This window comes from Planococcus citri, chromosome 5 (assembly GCF_950023065.1).
Source record: "Planococcus citri chromosome 5, ihPlaCitr1.1, whole genome shotgun sequence".
Lineage (NCBI taxonomy): Eukaryota > Metazoa > Arthropoda > Insecta > Hemiptera > Pseudococcidae > Planococcus > Planococcus citri.
This window is the reverse complement of record NC_088681.1, coordinates 28,754,929-28,775,509: the sequence shown is the minus strand read 5'-3', so window position 1 is coordinate 28,775,509 and position 20,581 is coordinate 28,754,929. Positions and strand designations below refer to the sequence as shown.

At 31.4% G+C, this 20,581-nt stretch overlaps 1 protein-coding gene across 4 annotated transcripts in view; it reads left to right on the top strand.

The window, feature by feature from the left end:
* The window catches only part of ERR (estrogen-related receptor), a 69,222-nt gene extending 51,697 nt beyond the window's left edge, over positions 1-17,525 (top strand). For all 4 annotated transcript variants that reach the window (XM_065365573.1, XM_065365576.1, XM_065365574.1 and 1 more), the window contains 8 exons: positions 2,278-2,442; positions 2,661-2,789; positions 9,902-10,028; positions 10,178-10,408; positions 10,541-10,705; positions 10,791-10,975; positions 15,337-15,509; positions 15,612-17,525. In XM_065365573.1, the coding sequence (XP_065221645.1) occupies positions 2,278-2,442; positions 2,661-2,789; positions 9,902-10,028; positions 10,178-10,408; positions 10,541-10,705; positions 10,791-10,975; positions 15,337-15,509; positions 15,612-15,777 (1,341 nt within the window). In that variant the 3' untranslated portion in view covers positions 15,778-17,525. The remainder of the gene's footprint in view (positions 1-2,277; positions 2,443-2,660; positions 2,790-9,901; positions 10,029-10,177; positions 10,409-10,540; positions 10,706-10,790; positions 10,976-15,336; positions 15,510-15,611) is intronic.
* Positions 17,526-20,581: the final 3,056 nt, after the last annotated feature.

Below are 20,581 nucleotides of genomic sequence, written 5' to 3'. Positions count from 1 at the left end.
AAGGGACGGGATGAGAGGGAAGGGGAAGCGAAGAGGGAGAAAAAATTACTTGGATGAAAAATTTTTCAAAATTGAATTCTGAGTGAACATTTTTTTGTAAGTTTTGTTAAAATAAAATCGAAAAGCAGTGATCAAAATAATAGATAATTGTGAAAAGAGGGGGGCAGGGTAGGGTAAAGCATTGAAAAAATACCTTAATAGAGTATAGAAATCTCTGGAAAAGGCCACTCGAGAAGTTCGGCTCTGATTTCAACAAAAAATGGATTAGAGAAAAAAAAATTTCAAATAATTCATTTTTTTCAAGAATGAAAAATTGTGATTTTTCATGTGTATGGATCTGAAGCCTTCTGCGAAGTTCAGAGAGATTTTGATTTCTTAAATCAATTTTCGAAATTTTTCTGAAGTTGGAAATTTATTTACCCAGGCATGCAGCTGAATATTTGGTTACGACTTTTGTACTTTCAAGGTACCCAACTTGAAAAATGGAAATTGTTCGTTTCAGAGATATGTAATTTTCAGCCAAGTCACAAAAATCTGGTTTCTCAGCCATTTAAAATTTCGAAAAAAAAACTCATGGAAATCGGCCTGTCAAAATTGACTACTATCAGGACTTCTTTTTTCTTTTCCAAAATTACAAATCTGATGGAAAAATTAGGCTCGAGTTATCTGGCTGGAATTTTCTGGAGCAAACAATTTTCTTATTTGGTATCTTGATTTCTTAAGTGTAGCTGAAAATCACATTTTCGATTAAAATTATTTAAAAAAATCAAAATTATACTGGAGGCTCGGTTCTATATTGACTGAAAATGCCTAGTCAAAATTTTCATCAATTTCACTGCATGAATCCAAACTTTAAAAGTAGTATGTCCTTTTTTTCGCGAAAAATTGCACTTCTAGATGCAGAAATTGAAATTATCTTTACTAAAAATTCGTCATTATTGATCAAAAAGACAGATCGACCTTCTTAAATTCAGGTTGGGGAGGGGGAAGAGGACTTGGAACGTTTCACTTGATAAAAATCAAATTTTCGTTGAAACGAAATCTGATCCAGATTTCTCCAATTAGGTCCCATTTTATCTATATGATGGCATCTCTGAAAACTGTAAAATTTTCAAAAATCTTATTCAAAAATTCTCATTCTTAATCTTGATATATTCCTGTTGTATTTTATGCATGTCTTAAGATCGATGATTCTTCAGATCATTAAAATTAGTTAATAAATTTGGTAGATTGACACTTCGATTTAAATATCCTCTTACTCAAAATTTCGATTCCTATTTTTAAAAAAGTGTAAAAAAAAATAGGTCAGAAAGAACATCATGGGGTGGAGCGGTGCAATTATGAAAAATTGCATAAACTTTTACAAATTTGGTTATAAATTTAGCGTTGTACGTTCGATTACTTTCTGCCAATTCGATTAATTTATAGTTAGCTATTTTCCATTGATTTTCCCTTACCTATTTAAAAAACTTTTCTCGATTACTTGCAATTCTTCTGAGAATTTCGTCAAAATGAGAAAAAATGTAAACGAGGTAATTCGATTAACGAGAAAAATATCGATTCCGTTATCGTATCATTTCCCACCTGGATATACGAGGAATATTTTTATCTATCTACTGGGGTTCATCTTGCACACCGGAAAATAGACCGGAATCCGATGGAATGGAAAATAACTATCCATCGGGGTACGTAGAGAATGTAATTGTACATGTACAGATTCCTATTACGTATAGCCGGTTAGAAACGAGTAGATTTTTCATATTTATTTGAAAATTTACGGGGTTTATCGTACTACATAATATGGTTGTATGGCGTAAGTACGGAAGTATTTCTGGTCCATTTGTATCGAATATGTGGTTCTGGTACTTTTAGAGCTCATGGTACGTCGAGATATCAACGTTGAAAATATCCGGTAAACCACCCGCACCCTCCACCGTTGCCTCAGGTCGAAAAATTTTCAAACTCGAAGCGGATTCGATTCGCAGCATATGTTATAGCGATAATTCACGATAGTGCCAGGGCGGAAGGGAAAGGTAGAAAAGCCATTTGAAAGTTTCTTATCACAGAGACGAGTGATTAAGTGAATCGAAAACCTTGAAAAAATTGTGTATGTTGTTGTATGACTCGATGTATACGTATGTATTTGTGTAACGACCCGTTTAACTGCTTGACATAGCGTCCAATTGGCATGTACCTCTGCCTGGTCCCGGTGCCTTCTCAGTTCTCACTTTCGTCTCTACTTATCGCTCATGTGGTCGAATTTTTTCAATGTTATAGGTTTCCATGATGAACTCCACTCCTGTGGAGGCTGATGAGATGGTGGCGATGCCGTTGATTAAGAAAGAAGAAACAGACAGTAAATCGTGTTTTCAGCCGTGTTCTCCATCCAGTGTTGCCACAACGACGTTATATTCGCCGACCACCACCGTCTTACCCACCGATGTAAGTACCTCTACCTACCTTCTACGTACACGTGAAATAAGTACATTCGTATTATTCATGTATGTACCTTCAGTTGGTTCAATTTTTTAACCACTGATGGGCTGGCTGGTTGCTCTTGCTGTTGCTTTTTTGTACTTGTTACTTTTAAAAAAATTAAAACTTAGTGTAAGCTTTCGTTTTCTATACTCGTATGCTTATTCCATTGATACAATTTTCAGTTGAAATTTGGAGACGAGCAATATCTAGAAATTAGCGAGAACAGGCCAATGTCACCGGCGAGCCCAGATCATCAATATTGCTCAAGTACTACGCAATCCATCGGAGATTCGATTTTCCCTCATGTTGAGGTACGTTCTGGTTTGACATTGAGACTTTTTTTTTATCGCTCTGGCGACCATAGCCTAGGTCAATATGTATTAAGTTGTCCACTTATCTGTCCCCTTCTTTAAATAGTAAGATAATCAAAGTGCAATAAAATGATCTGTTTTGTTGGAAACATGGTCACGATTTTAAAGAAGACAAATTGATGAATGTTCTCTCAGTAGTCGACTTTTTGAGAAAACGCTGAATAGGAAACTGAATCGAGTTTTTTGATTGGATGGAATAATTTTTCAAAAGTCTAGTGAACTTATACAAGAACATCTCGGTTACTCAGTCACTGAGTCTGAGTCACCGATTTTCCTAATTTTTTGCCAGTGCATGGGTCTGTTGAGGCAGTTTCCAAAAAAATTCAGCAGCCCAAACAAAAAATTGGAGATCCTACCGTAGTTTTAAATGTTCTAGAATAGTCAAAAAATGGTAAAAATTGTTTGAAAAATCCACTGGTCACCAATATTCCAGAAAAAACATTTTTAAACCCATTAACATTTTGTAGGGCCCAAATTTTTTTCAAAAAAAAATTTCAAAATATGTATTCGAGGTGCTACCTACACATTTTAAGGGAATCTTTTGACGTTTTGATATGAATGAGGAAAATGCTCTAAAAATACTGGCAGAGTTCCTCATCAAAATTCGATCTTGATCGGAAAACGATTAATCGATCCCTAAAATCGATTTCATTGTGATTTCTCATCCCATATGATCGATAATATTCCGATCTCATCACATGTCTAATATGAAAAATAAATTTATATACTTGACCCCAAAAATGTACTTGCCCATCAGAAATCGATTATGACTGAAAATCGATCAATCGAATCCCAAAATCGATTTATTTGCAATCTTCGATCTCATCAAATGTTTGATATGAAAAATCAATTTACTTAATCTCAAAAGTATACTTGCCTTTCAAAAATCGAGTATGACTGAAAATCGATAGATCGAATTCCAAGATCGATTAATTTGCAATTTTTGATGTTTTGAAATACAGTCGGCCCCGCTTATTATGGATCCGCTTAATAAAATCACCCGTTTAATGCAATCAAATTGGTCCCGATTTTTTGTACCTAATTACACAGAAAATCACTCGTTTAATGTAATCAAACTCCCCGCTTAGCAGAATCATTTTTGAAAATATTGAGGTATTTTTGGGAAAATGACTTGTTTTTTCATACTTTAAATCAAAAACTTTGGAATTTTTCACTTATTATTCTCTTATTTTTGAATTTTGATTTCTAACAACTTTCTCTCAAGTGATAATAAAGGGAAAAAGGTCTAAACATTTGAAAATTTGAAAAATAGATATGTTATGTACCTAAATCGCGAATTTTGGAGTACCTATCGTAATTTTAATCCATTTTTTTAGTATGCATGTACATTGTGAAGTTGTAGTAAATTTTTTTATGTGAAAATTGTGTTTTTTCAAAAGTTCGCTTTATAAAATCACCCGCTTAATAAAATCAATTTGCCTCGGACAAATGCGACCATAATAAGCGGGGCCGACTGTATTTGAAATGAAAAATCAATTTACTTGACCCCAAAATTATACTTGCCTATCAAAAATCGATTATGACTGAAAATCGATAGATCGAATTCCAAGATCGATTAATTTGCAATTTTTGATGTTTTGAAATATTTGAAATGAAAAATCAAATTTAGCTTTAAAAATAGACTTTCTGATGAAAAATTTATTATGACCAAAAATCGATCAATCGAATTCCAAAATCGATTTATTTGCAATTTTCGATCTCATCAAATGTTTGAAATAAAAAATCAATCAATTTAACCTCAAAAATATACTCGCTGATCAAAAAATCGATCATGACTGAAAATCGATCAATCGAATCCCAAAATCGATTAATTTGCAATCTTTGATAAAAATGAATTTATCTCCTGAAATAAACTTTCTGATCAAAATCGATCATGATAAATCAATGTTTTAGCTTCAAAAATGAAGGTTTCGATTAAAAATCGATCATGATCGAGAATCAATTAATTAAACTCTGAAACTCGATACGTTTTTGATTTTGATCTCATATGATCGATATCGATCATATCCGAAATGAAAATATCAACTTTTTTGCAAAATTGACCAAAATCAAGTTTTTCTTTCAGAAATTGATCGATCAACTCTTCGATTTTCTTTTTCGATTTCAAAGAGTTATAAATCTTGTCAAAGATGATTTTGAGAACTCTGTAAGACATCAGTGAGAAAAGGTGTTGGTATTTTTGGGTCTAAAATTTGAAAAAAAAATTTTTAAATACCCCAAAATTTCAAAATGCGTGATTGAGATGTCAGTCACTGAGTCAGATTATCATCACCAACGCGTTTTGAGGACTATACTTTCGTCATGAGTGAGATTAATATAGTTTTTAGGTACACATTTTTTCAAAAAAGTGCTCCAAAATCTGGAAATGTGCGATTGAACATTTACAACTCCGGGAATATTTTTTCTAGGTGATTTTCCAACTACCACCAAGTTCTTAGAACTTCTTTCGACATCCATACAAGTGAAAAAAAGTGTACTTTTTAGGACATAATTTTTTCAAAAAAAAAACCGAAACTTCGCGATTGGGCAGAAATAACTTTAAAAATCTTCATTCTTGGTCAAATTTCTCCAAAAAAAAAAAACAAACAAACAAAAAACTCCAAATTTCTTCAAAAAAATCCCAAAATACATGACTGGATGGCTATAATTCTGAAAATCTTTCCATCCAGGTCGTTTGAAAACACGTTTTTTTATGTACTCACTCCTCTTGTAGAGGAGGAAAAGGGGGTTTAAATTTTCAATTTTGATATTTTGCGTTTCAGTTTTCGATCATTGGCTGAACGATAGACTATTAAATTTACACTCGAATTAAGTTTGAAAAATTAGTCCAACTTGATAACACGTAAAATACTAAATTACTCGATTATCGATTTATCGATCAATTACGCTACTTTGTAACTATATAGGTCTATAGCTGCTTTGAAATTTTTTACGAATTTTTTCAGATTAAAAAAAATTGAATATTCAATTACGTGCCTATTATGGTAACTCGGTCATCGATCGTTCTCTTTTTACTCGACACTGATATTCAAACTTGCTCGGTTGATCGATCTGCGATTTTTTCCCCCGCACATGTTTTCGTTATCGCGGAAAAAAAAAGAAAAAAAATGTATATTTACCTATACTTCGTTAGCAAAAATTTTTTCTCCGTTTTAATTACAATCGCCAAATTTATCTTTTTTAATTAATGAATGTAGATCGCTAATTAAACGTTTATTGGTCGATTAGATATGAGAATTTTTTGCAATCTGCGTAATTAGAATACACGTTTTGTATTAACCTTGACCTTGCTTCAAACGATTACGTTATTTTTTTAAATATCACTTTTGATTTTCAAATTTTTTCCCCCTTGACCATTTTAACGCAACCGCACCGCGTCGCCCGCTCGCCCCACCAAAAAACTAGTTTATAGTGCATTCCCCTCCGGTCTCCTCGCTTCGCACGCCATCAACCGCGACTATGTTGTTGATACGGTGTAAAAAAAAATTCGCGACTTTTTTAATTTATTCTTCGGAACCGGTTTCGTGCGACTGAGACGCGTTGAAAGGGCTAATTCTAATTACAATACGCCGGCTAAATTAGATACCGGAGTTCTTTTTTTTTTTTGCGGCGGTGCAAAGAAACTAGAAAGAAAAGCCCATGAGATCGAGCGTGTCAGATTTTTGAAAAATTTAATTATCGGGGCGGTTTGTGGTCATGTGGGAGGGAGGGGGGGGGACAAGATGCACGAAAAGTTACCATTCTGCGAACGATTACGTGGAATGATAAGTATAAAAATAGGTGTATTATTACACGATGCCGATCCGGTTTACTCATACATATAGTATACCAATACCACGACCAATAGCATCACCAAAGTATTGTAGGTAATCTGCATAAATGATGTAGACAAGCATTATTAAAATGAGGCATTTCCAAGTTGACATTTATTTATCATCTCATCGAGTTTCCTGTAAACGACAATGCTGCTCGTTTCGATTTTTTTTTTTTTTTTGCTTTCATTTTCATAAATGCGTATTGCTCTTGCTCATTGGGTCGCATTATTCAAATGTACATCGAGTCTTCTCTAACGTGTAAGATGGATGTGAATTTAAATTTATTGATGGATGCGAGAGCCCGACAACGACGTATTGTACCTACGTTTCGGATCAAAATAAATGACGTAGTTGTGTGTTGAAATCTTGGTGGGTTTTTATAAATATTTAAGCATCACCTGTTTTTTTTTTCTTCTGTTTGGTTTCGATTGATGGCGGATAAGCTGGAAATACGTTTAAAAATGATGGCATAGGGTTTTGAATAGGTATTGGGAGATGGTAGATTGCTGGACGGATTTGAAGAGGTTTTTTTTTGGCAAGATTAACTTTACGTTTGGAGTGATGTGTGTTGCAGAAACAGTTTTTTTTTTCATCAAAGATTTATCAACTGATGAAAAAATAAATTTGTGAAAAATTCGAAAAAATTTGAAAGTTCCAGGGGCTTTTTATTGAACTTTTTTTTTGGGGGGGGGGATTTTGGTCATGCCTGTGCTTGTGTGATATTTCTATGAAGAGTTTGTCTGAATTGACACCGAAAAAGAAATAATTTAAAGATAAAAAATGAAAACAATTCCAGAAAAGGCAGAAACTTGGAAAATCGTTTCTAATTTAGAAGGCAAAACACTGATCTTTCTGACTCCTCCCCTCTTCCCTCATTTCAACTGTTCAAATGGAATATTGAGGATTCTACGAAACGTTTGGAAAAAATCAAAAATCCATTACTCGACCAAATTTCTAGTGACCAATTTCAATGTTCAATTTTGACAACTTGTTAAAAATTCAATTCAGAGCATTTTTCATGAAAAAAAAATTAATAAAATTTTATCAAATTGAGGTGGAAAGCTGAAAGTTGGTTCATACCCTATTTTCGACGTCCTGAATCGATTTGTTGCAGGTTCGAACCGTTTTGGAGCCTCTGGCGAAGATTAAGGTTTGCTATTTTTTCGACAAACTGCCATAAAAAATACTAAAATGAAGTAGCAATAAGATTTTTTGGAAAAAAAAACTCACAAAAAAACGAAACAGCTGTCGTTTAAGATCAGAGCGACATAAGAAGCTGAAATGTGGTTTATTGTTCATTTTTGACCCCCCCCCTCCTACCCTCCCTATCTTTCATTTTGATTAAATTTTGATTTTTTTTTAGATGTTCAAGTCTTTGAATTTTCCAAAAATTCATCAAAAATGAATGGGCGTGAAGCCTCGTAAGGAAAGTTTTAATTATGGATAATGTTCTTTGCTAAATTCAACTGAATGTTTATACAATCTCAAATAAAAGAAGTGTGACATAACTTCAGAACGATTTTTGAGTTTGACGTTGTTTTATTTGTAACTCTTTAATGAAATTTTTCAATTTTTCAAAATTCAGATTTGACATCTAAACTGAAAAGTAAGCTATGAAATTCATTGAGATTTTTTCAAAGTTCTTTAAAAGTCAGAGTCAGGCCAAATTATTGTAAGTTGAAATGTACTCTCATGAGTCATGAAAAATGATTAGAATTTTTTCAAAGTGTTTAAGAATATAATATTATAAAATGTTGAAAATGTCACTTTTTAAAAAAGTTTTCAAAAGTCTGACTTAATGTCCAAAACCCATCAGAATTTTTGTGAGTTTTCAAAATACAGCACAATCTACTCTAAACGTTGAAAATTGATCAAATGAATGTCAAGTTGATGAAAGTCAATCAGATATTAAGCATCAAGTCAACTTGAGCAAAACACATCCATGATTTAGAATTTTCCATTGAGAAGAAACTTTACACCATTTGGAGGAGGGGGGAGGGTACATTTTTTTTTAAAATGTTGTAAAATTCCAAAAAAAACTCATTTGTTTTTCGCTAATGTCAAAAGTGGCCTTCGAAACACAATGATCGTGGGAATGTGGCCTTGATGAACGATTTTCAGAGTTATGGCTGCCCAATCGCCTATTTCAAGTTTTTAGAGTTTTTTTTTTTTAAAAATAAAATTTGATCATAAGAATACACTTTGTTTCTCATGCCAAAGGTGGCCCTTAAAACGCGTCAAAAAGAGATGAAAATACATTGAATTGAAACAAACTTCAAATTTGGAAAGATTATTTTTCAATTTTCTTTTTTTTAAATTTTTTTAAGTTTAAATAATCTTAAATTTTTGAAATTATTAGAACAAACTTTTATTTTTTGGCATAAAAACCAAAATCCCAAATGATTGGTTTTTATGTGAGATGATATTATTTTCATTAATTTCATTCAATGTGTTCCTTATTTTGTTGAAGAATTGAATTTTAGCAAAATTTGGAAGTTTTGGGGTCATTTTATTTAACGATATTTTTTTGAATTTTGTTTTTGTCCTTTATTATTATTAAATGAGAAAAGAATGCTTCAGATTTTTAACATTTTAACAAAAATCTAAACAGAACAACGATTTTTTTTTATCGATGGCTAATTTGACTGTTTTTTGATTTTTTATGCGTTTTTACAAATTTTTTCAATTCAAAAAAATTATAATTTTCTTGAGTGTGAAAATCCATTCTTGAAGTTGAAAGTTTTCACTTCCTATACTCGTGTTTTACTACGATTCGGTAATTTTTTGAAGTTGGACAATTATGTGTATTTAAATGAGATTCTTTGTTCAAATTTTAGGGAAAAAAGTCTCCAAGTATTTGACTTTGACTGAAATCTATCAAAAATTGATTAAAAAGAAAAAAGGCATTTGGCATCTTTTGAAATAAATAGGGAAAATGTACTCGTCACGTTTTGGGAATGAGCGACTTGATTCTTGATCTATCAATACAAGAAATCACTCGAAGACACCCAATGATGTATTTTTATTGCACTTTTTTGAACCGTCGATTCTAATTCGTAAAGTACTGACGAAAATGTAAACTCACGTAGATAATTTCTATGTAGTAATACCTTATTCATCTAAAAACGTGCATGATAATAATTTCGTTTTTATACTTATTTCATTTTGTTGTTGAAAAAAAAAAGGCTTTCACAAGTTTTCGCTTTGTTTATTTAGGAAGGTATGAAACAAGATGACTTACCAAGAAGATTATGTTTAGTATGTGGCGATATTGCATCCGGTTTTCATTATGGAGTTGCCTCTTGCGAGGCATGTAAAGCATTTTTCAAGAGAACCATACAAGGTAATTACGTACAAGATTATTTTTCAGTCATCTTCAAATAGCGTTATTATTTTTTTGATTTATTAAGACGTGACAGTTTTACGACTTTTTTTTTTTATTGTCGAACGATTTATTTTTTATTTATTTTTTGGTTCGGTTTGTTTTCGCAGGCAACATTGAATACACCTGTCCGGCGGCCAACGATTGCGAAATAAACAAAAGACGCCGAAAGGCTTGTCAAGCTTGTAGGTTCCAAAAATGCCTTCATATGGGAATGTTGAAAGAAGGCGTTCGATTGGACCGGGTTCGCGGTGGAAGGCAAAAGTATCGACGAAATCCAGACATGTCGCAATCTATGCAGAGTTGGCCTTCTGTTATAAAATCTACTCCTTCGTTAGAAGGTACGTGTGCCTAAAATCGATACCGTCGTATCATCGAATCTGCACCAATTTTTTTTGAACCCGAGAAGGAGGAAACGATCGTTAGAATTTATTGCAATTTTTCCTTATTTTTTTCTGTCCGGTGTGTTGCAGATAATAAAATTCTAAGTGCCTTGACTACGTATGAACCAGAAATTTTGTTAGCTGCGCATGAAAGTAACGTGGTTAACGACCCATCTCTGAAGATCATCAATATATTGAGCGATCTTTACGATAGAGAGTTGGTCAGTACCATTGGCTGGGCTAAGCAAATACCAGGTTGGAAAATTTCGAATCGATTATGCCCATAATTTAATGGAGATTTTTTTATACTAAGAGATGTTTTTAAAATTTTTTTTCGCAGGTTTTACGGAATTGTCACTTAATGATCAGATGAGACTGTTGCAGTCTACGTGGGCTGAAATTTTAACTCTTACGATGACTTTTCGTTCACTCAACTATGGCCATGGTAAATTGAGATTTGCCTCAGATTTCGTCCTAGAGGAAAGGCAAGCTAAAGAGTGCGGAGCATTAGAAATTTACCATCTGGTATGTGTTAACGAATGATCCTATCCCTGTGTATTTTTTTATTTTTTATTACGATGCTGTTGTTCTGTTCTGTTTAATGTGGTAGTCTCACTTTAAGGATTTGTATTGGGACTGATGATTTTCTAATGCTTTGAAACTGAGATTTGTCTACCGGAGCATTTGAAAAAATACTTACATTAAAAAATATTAAAAATTCCTGCATAAAATTAGACGTGGAGAAAACTTGCATCTTTTCAATCAGATAGTCTCCGGGTTCACCAACAGTTCCGTCATGGATAGATAGGGTCTTTTTACTTAAATTGATTGGAAATCAAATACCGATTAAGAATGAATACTTGGGCAAGGACTCGAATTTTGGACCATTAGGCTAAGAAAGATTCAAAGTCTAGATAATATTCCGACGCTCTTTCAACTGATAGTGAATTATCCAGGCGTCAGTACAGATAAAAAACTTCGTTCATCAGTGATAATTATGACTTATATGAGTCATGTTCAGATGATGCTTATGATAAATGGTCATCAAAGTGAACAAAATGTGAAGAAATTAAACATTTTATTTCAGATTTTTTTCGACATGAGAACCTCTCGAGATGTCCGGCTCTAATTTTGAACAAGACCTTGAATTTCTGAAAAAAAAAACTGAAATAAAGTGTAAAAACCGTCTGAACCCCCATAATTAAAATTTCAGCTGCTCAAATTGATCTTTAGATCTTAAGCGAATTTTTGAAAATTCCAAATCCACCATTTTTGGTGATTTCTACTTTTTTATTGAGAAAAATATTTCCGGAGGAATTGAAAATCGCCTTAAGAGGTTCTAGAATGTCTGGAAATTGTGAAATTCGATTCAGGGGAGTTGGTATATTAGTTTTAGAACTGATTGTCATCATTTTTTTTTTTTTTTTTTTTTTTTTTCAACATAAATCGTTGAAAATGGTCAGTTTTTCCTATTAAGTAGGTAAACCATTTTTTTAAAAATTTTATTTCAAAATAAAAGTTTTTGTTTTTTTTCGATAGTTATTGCAAAAATGCTTCTGTTTTTTTGGTAGTAAAACCAGTACACTCGTCACTTTTTCATCTGTAGTCTGACTGCTTAGTCAAGATTTTTGCTGAATTAGAATTCTTTAGGACTGAGCGAGAAAATTATTTCTACGTTTTGCCTATTTTGCACATTCAAGGCGCCTGGTAATCTTATAACCCAATGCCACGATTTAATTCAATCTGCAACTTGTCATTCGTAACATTTTATTCAATTTTAATGTGCTCTGTAGAACAGGTTTAAGTTATGTAAGTTGGAATTTTGTCCATGTTGCGTTTTATATACTACCTAGTACCTACTAGTTACCTGTATTAAAAAGTGCTGTACCATGTACTGCAACATTATGAAACTTCCCACAGACATAGACAGCAGGCTCTTACTCTATGAATTTGCTAAATGGTCAAAAATACGATTCTATTTAACCTGACATGTTGTAGACGATGAAGAGCTCTTTATCTAAATCGTAGATTAGATGGACACAAATTTTAATTATCTGGCTTCTGGAAGGTTGAAATAATTGTAAAAATTGTTGATGCCTTCAACATGGCGTTAAATAAGCTCACCAATTAATAACTTTTATCAAAGGTACTTATGAATCATGTTTGATGTTTCGTTGATATCAGTGAATGCAGTTGTAGATAAGCTTCTCATGTTACAGAGTGTCCAAGTGTAATGGGCGTGATAAGAAAAACATAGGTAACCAAAAAAGAGAGAAAAACTCCTCAACTCGGAAAAATGATTAATTATAAAATGCACAAAATTCACTAATTAACTTCATTAAAAATTATCATTTTCAAAAATAGAATATTTGAAATAATTGTCCATTCGTTAAAGCGAAGCATTTTTCAAAAAAAAAGAAAAAAAATTGGATTGAATTTTTTATTTGCATTAAAAGGAAATTTTTTTTCACCACTTCTTTAAAAAAAAAACATTCTAAAGAAAATAATTCCCCTTATTCTTATAATAATTTTTTTACTAGGTTAAAAAATAAAAACGATTCCACAGTTTTGGAAGTGGAACCTGAATATTCAGAGCGTAATTTTGTCATCCATTTTTCTTTATTTTAGGAAAAAATTTCAATTTCAACAATTATTTATGAAAATATTTATCTGCCGGATGTTTTTTTTTTTTTTTTTTTTTTTTTATGCGTTTATAATTACAAGATTATTACACCCTACGTAAGATTATATTAAATTTGTCAGGTTGTGTTTTTTAACAAGAGTAATAAATTTTTCCATTTCGGAGGGGCTGTCAGGGATGGAGAGAGAGTATTCATCTATTTGGAGAGCTAATCGATCTTGGTGTAATTGGGGACAATAGAAAAGTAGGTGTTGAACAGATATATGTTCAAATGAGCAAAATTGACATGAGGGCTTGGGGGCTTTTAGGTAAAGATGGTTATGTGTAATTTTGGTGTGTCCAATTCTCAGTCTTGTCAAGATAACTTCTTCAAGTCTATTTAAGTGGGATAGGTTTTTCCAAGGATGAACTGATTTTTTATGTTGAAAGAGCTTGTTGGTTGTTTGTTGGGACCAGAAATTTTGCCAATTCATGTATATATTTTGAGTGAGAAAAGATTTGATGTCGTCAGCTGTGATGATGTTAAGGGGGGAAAAAGTAGTTGCAGATTTTGCATAAGTATCAACAGCTTCGTTTCCAGTGATTCCAATGTGGCTGGGAACATACATAAACTGGATAATAAATTGGGAATTTTGTAGCTCAAATAGTTTTTCAAGAATATTTTGAACTATAGGGTGATCAGAAAATAGGTTTTGTATAGAAATCAATGAACTTAAGGAATCACTTTGAATCAAAAAATGTTTGTTATTTGGTTCAGAGGTGAGTATATCACAGAGGCAATGATAAATAGCAGTGAGTTCAGCAGAGTAAATAGATAAACAGTTTCGGAGTTTGAACTTCCGAAAAGTTTTACAAAAACGTACACATTTTATCAAACTTTTTCGAGCTTTGTTAATTTTAATTTTTAATTTTTCACTACTTTTTTTTTGCTAGAAAATGCTTCCATTTTTTGAAATTTTATTGGAATTCAAAGTATATTGTTGCCTTCTGATCATTTTTTTGATTGAAAACTTTTTCATATTTTCAAACTTTTCAAAGTTTATAAAATATACTTTATTTTGACTCAAGTTTCCAACTCTTTCATGTGGAAAAAAGGTAATGATTTTCCATGATCATTTCTTCAATTTATAAATTTTTCAAAATAAGTTTTCACATTGTGATTAAATTAAAGCATTATTAAATTTACAAATTTCTTTAAAATCATAATTTTTCCATTTTTTTTTTTTTTTTTTGAAAATTCTTTAGTTTTTAAAGAAATGTTTTAGTTATTTTTTTTAATCGATTGAAAAATCGAATAAGATTTTTTGAAAATTCAAATTTGACCCCATCTTCCTGGAAGGATACAAAATTTGATCAAATTAAGTTGGAAAGGTGAAATTTTGTTTCTGACCTACTCTTGACGTCTTGTTTTTTGGTCAAAAACATAAAACAATTTTTCTTTTTAAAAAAAATAATAACGAAAAAAATAAAATTGAGTGATTTAAAATGAACGCATTTTTTTAAAAACTATTCTGAGGTAACATTACTTTAAAAATTGTAATATCTGAAAAAAAGTCCTGCCAAAGCGAAAAATATGATGTTACCCTGTTCGTGAAATATTTTGTTTTATTTTTCCATATAAAAAGGAAACTTATCAGTCACTGATTTTGCCAATTTTTTTACCGAAGCATGGGAGCTCATTGAGAGCTTTTAAAAGATTTCAGCTGCCCAAACAGAAGATAAAAAATTTTGGGGTTTAAAATTTCCCACAATTATCCAAAAATTGCATAAACTGATGAAAAGCCTCGAATAGTCAATTTTATTATTTCTCCTGAAAAATTCAATTCTAGTAATACTTACTTCAAAATCATGTCAAAAGTGGTTTCTAAAACGCGTCAGTTGTTGAAATACGACTTCAAGTGTACATTTTGTATTTTTGGGGTATTATGCTGAAAAAAATTTAGGCTTGAAAAATTATTTTTTTCACTTGTGTTGAAAGTGGTCCTCAAAAATGCATTAATGGTTAGAATATATACAACCTATAAAGAAGATTCTCAAAGTTATGTTGTCCAGTAGTAAATTTTGAGACTTGAATTTTTTTTGAAAAAGTTGTTGGTATGATTCATGAGGTGAAGTCATTTTCAAAAATTCTTCTTATTTTTTCTACATCAGATTCTTATACTTAATATTGGTAACTTATTAGTACATTTTCGTATTCCGAGGCATTTATAATTTAACTCATTTTTCTTTCCATTTTTTATTACAGTGTATCCATATAATCGATAAATTAAATAAACTATCCATCGCAAAGGAAGAATATTTCTTATTGAAAGCGTTGGTATTGGCAAACTCGGATGTACGATTGGAAGATGCTTCAGCATTGAAGAAATTCCGAGACAGTATACTGGCAGCATTGTGCGATTGTGTTTACGTTATTAGGTACCTAGACTTCTTATCTATCTACCTTGCTTATTATCCGAGCAATTTTTTTCTTTACCAAATTATTCTGTATATTTACATTTCTGTATTATTCTTTTACAGACCGAACACGTGCATAAATCACATACAAAATTTACTACTTTGTTTACCATCGTTACGTCAAGCTGACCAGTACATCAGACGATTCTGGTGCGGAGTACATAGAGATGGTAAAGTGGTCATGAACAAGTTATTCATCGAAATGCTTGAATCTTGTTCACCGCGGTAATTGTTAACTAGTTAATATTTTTAAAAAAATATGAAACAAAAAACCGTTTCTTGAAACTGAGTACGGCGTATTGAGAAGAAATAAAAAGCCTTTAGTCGTATAGTTATATTAATGTTTAGACGACTGTAATTTGATTAGCTTTGTTTTTTTTTCGGTATCTTATAAGATGAAAAATCAAGAGCTTATTTGAGTGCTAATTATGTACCTTGTTAAATAATTGTAATAATTGTTTTAATTACGCAATCCTCTTCAAGTAAACGAGCAATTTACCATTAAAAAAATAAGCGCACGAGTTAACTTTCATTAGAGATGTAAACGTTTGTAGATGTGAGAAAAATGATCGCCAACCCTTCGTGTTTTTATTTTACAAAAAATGATTGAGCCTGGAGCGAGGGTGATTACAGACTGCGTAGGAATGACCAACGATCTCATGTTATTTTATAGGTTCGGCTATGTAATTTTTTTCTATTCATCTTCGAGAATCGAGTCGAGATGATTGTTGATGAAAAACTTGGATTTTCTTGCTCGTTTATTACTTACCAGAATGTATTTTATTTTAAATTTTAGTTCTATTATCGTAATAATGAATAAGCATTATTAATGTTTCATGTACGTAACGAGATGGTTAAGTGAATATTTTATAATAATTCGAGATGGTGAAAATTTTAATACGATCGGTAGAATGGGTAAATCTGGTTTCTGATTCGATTATGTACTTGTATTGTTATTTCAACGTTATTTAATACTTAATTTCGAGAGAAAAAAATCCTGATTAGAAAATTATTTCTATTTTTAGTTTTGAAAAACTAGTAATATTTCGACGACTGTTTTTTTTTCAATTTTTCAAATTGTATTTTAAAATCGAACGATTCTTTACGAAATATTAATTTTAATTAATAATTATTGAATTTAATTCTCGACTTGGAAATGCGTTTTTCGACTCTAGTTCTGAAAATAATTAAATTTTTTTCACGAAAAGTAAGGTATTTTGGTGTAGGTTTTTTCAATTCGAAATTCTTCAAAAATTAAAATAACAGTGAGAATAATTTAAGAAGAAAAAAAAGACAATTAATTGGATGGAATCAGATTTACCTTCCTCCTACCACGATCTCTGTTCGAAATAATTCTGTGTAGTGGGTGTTATTTATTTATTTTTTTTTTGATAAAAAGGTTTTAATTTCATTCATTTTGAGTTATTTTGTACGCCTATGATTAGAAAATTCTTTTTTTTTTGGATTATTTGTTAATGTCAAGTGATAATGGCGCTTTTAGATGCTTAAAAACTTTCAAACATTGTAAGATGAAACAGTGTAGAATAATATTTTTTTGTTCACCTCAATGAGGGCTTGTTTTTGTTCGGCTACTGGTCTAGCCAAATTCGGTAAGAGGTACGATCGTCAGTAACTCTCTAAATAGATTGTGTTTATGTAATTTTTTCTCTTTTTTTTCACGAGATAATAATTTATCACGGTGAATGTATTAATATTTATAGTTCTTAATCATGTTAATTTATAATAGATCTTGTAAGATGATCGTACGTTATTCGAAAATATTTAAATCAATATTATAACACGTAGCTCTCAAAGGAACACACAAATCGCTATAATTGTTGTTTACTTGTTAAACTGTGATTTTGCTAAAATCTTTAAAGAAAATATTGTGATATACGATTTTGTTATTTCGAGCAAATCACCTTTGAAATATTATAGCGGTTAAGAAAAGATGCGAAATAAAACAATGGAAATTCACGAGTGTCATTTTTTTTTTTTTTCATTTACATATTATTAAAGCATGAGTTTCGATTGGCAGCATTGATTGATTTATGCTAATTACAGTGTGGTGTTAATTCTCATCTGATATCTTCGTAATTTGAGCTCTTTAGTGCAGGTCCGTCATACAAGAGTTCATGAGATGAATGATGAAAACCATACCTAGGTGCGAGGAAATAGTTTGGGTCCATAAAAATACAAAAAAAAAAAAAAAAAAAAAAAAAAAAGGCAAAAGGTTGGTAAATTTTGAAGAGCTATTCAGGCATGGAAACAATGATTAGATGAAATAATATTGAAATTCTGAAAGAATATTTCAATAGATATCAATTTTTTTGAATTTGAAATTCAGTGAAATTTTCCATCGAAAATTAGTAGTCTGTTCCTCGATAAACGTTTTTCAGGTTTTTACTATTTAAATACCTACATCACGATCGTGAAATAATTATATTAAATTAAAGCGCATGATTTGCTTTTATAAAGGTACCTACGTAGCGTTATTATGCATTTAATGAAGAAAAAAGAACCCCTAGTTTTTAATTTGTTGTTATCGTTATGGCACTTGTTAATGATTTTAAGTGATAATGAATTTTTTCCTTTCCTCTTTCGTAAGTATACTTACATATAACTTAGTTATTGTTATTATCAAGACTGAAAGTACAGGGATAAAACAAAACACTTTATAGTTATTGTACCTAACGTAATTAAAGTAATAAAATTTTTGTAGAAATCATATCCATATTTTTTTTTTGCAAAGTTTTTGAAATCAAATGGTTGAAATGGTGATTTGGTTAGAAATTAATCATCAACAGTATCTGCAAATCTGTATGTTCAAACTTCGAAGTATTATGCATTGATATTTAGATACTCCCTTCCCCTTCCTCTCCAATGTACTCACATAAATATTAAATACTGATTACCTATTCATGAATCATGACAATTTGTTACCTAGTTTGCAATAAATTGCACCTTATTTATCTAATGAGGATTCATTTTACAAATCTGCGTGCAACGTAATTACTGCCAGGTCTGTTCGTAAATAGTAAGTACGAGTACGTAATGTGATACCTATTAGATTCGATATTTGAGATGAGAAGCAAATTAAAATTATGATGAGTGAACAAATACGAGTAATACCTACCTCTGTGGAATATTTGTTTTTCGATTGTCTGCTATTGAATTCAGGTAGGAAAAAGTCACGTAGTCAGTATATTGAATGACCAAGCAGTGCCTTTTGTTCCGAGGAAATTTTCACACAACTGATCTTTGAAAGGAATGTCAAGGTATCTAATAGGAAAATCTACGACGTACGTTCGCGATGACGTTGCATTCTCTACTTGAATGGAATTTGTAAATTTTCATTTACGATTTTATTTTCCAATGGGAATGGATTGAAGAAAATGACTGACGAAGGAACTTTTTAAACCAGCACTCTCCGATTTGAACTTACACTGATTTAGATCGAAAGAGCAAGTTCTAAAATTCCCCCAATCAAGATTTCAAGTTTTAAAATTAATTTTTTAATTTTTGATGAATTTTTGAAAATTAAAAAAAATTGATAAAATGACAATTTTCAAGTTTTTTCATCAGGTAAATAATGAATAAATTTTTGAACAAATGTTAATATGTAATTCTTTCTAAATTTAACGTCCACAAATCAACAACTGCTAGTTTTGGGCCATTCTGGAACCTCCAGTGATTTTTCAATGTTATCTAGAAACTTCAAATCTCTCTCTCTAGAGGCCAAAACTGAACTTGAGGACTTATACAACTTTGATCAGTGCTTATATTGGGCACTCTTTCGACCGTTTTAGGTGGTTATCTCGAAATTCCAGAAGCGCCAGTTCAGAAGTGAATTTTTGACAAAGTAAATTCCAGGAAAAGTGAAAGTTCAATTTTCAAAGAAGATACGTATATAACGACCTTTTTGGAGCCTCCAGTAAATTTCGAATTTCACAGAAATTTCAAATCGTTCTCGAACGATTAAAAATAAACTGACCTTTCCACGTTGAAAAATCGCTGGAGGCTCCAGGATGGTCCAAACTAAAAATAGTAGGTAGTTGTTCATGCGTGAGAGTTGAATTGGAGGAATTATTTACAATGCTAATTTTACTCAAAAAATTCATGATTTATGAAAAAGTTTAAAAATCGTTCTAAAAATACAGTTTTTTATTTTTTTATTTTCAAAAATTCGCGAAAAATTCAAAAATGAACTTTAAGACCTGAAATTTTTGTTATGGGCGTTTTAAGACACACTATTTTGATGTACATACTTAACTTGGTTTCATTCAAACCCGAGTGTATGAGTTGATAAAGTTCCCCTTGTGGACAAAATCAGGCTCATGAACAATTTTTTGAAAATTTATCAATTTCAGTAATAGGAGTTAAATTGCACGATTTATCAAAACTAACATTCTATTCGCTGTCAATGATCTCAAATTAGTCAAAAATTACGAAAAATTTCAGAAATTTCAAAATTTTTTCAAAAAAGTGAGAAATTTTAGATAAAATTGTATTTTGCGCCTACATATTCTATTAGATAGGCAACTGCAACAACACGTTTTTCAATACACATGAAAAGCTTTGTATCTAGACCTAGAGAATTGAAGATCCATCGCTGAAAACCGATTTCAAATTTGTGCTGAGTAATCTTCAATGACTCCCCTCCCCCCTCCCTCTCCTTCCAAGTTTAAGCTTAAATACACCTCATAAAAGTGATTTCAACTTGACGACCGAGGTAATCAAGACAATGCATCATCAGGTCCTCCTGAATTCAAATTTTTTTGGCGTCTTTCAAGTTTTGTGATGAGACAAGAGTGTTCAATGTGCAGAAGAAATGATTTTTAAAACAAAGATCTTGTATTCTTAGGTCAGTTAGTTATTTAAATCGCTTATTGAGTATTTTTATTTTAATTTAAAAAAAATAAATTGACTCAATATTCCGGAATTTCTCGACACCCTGTACATCAGACACTATCTTAAATACCTTTTAAAATTGTTAATAATTAAAACAAAACTGAACTTTTAATCGTGAATCG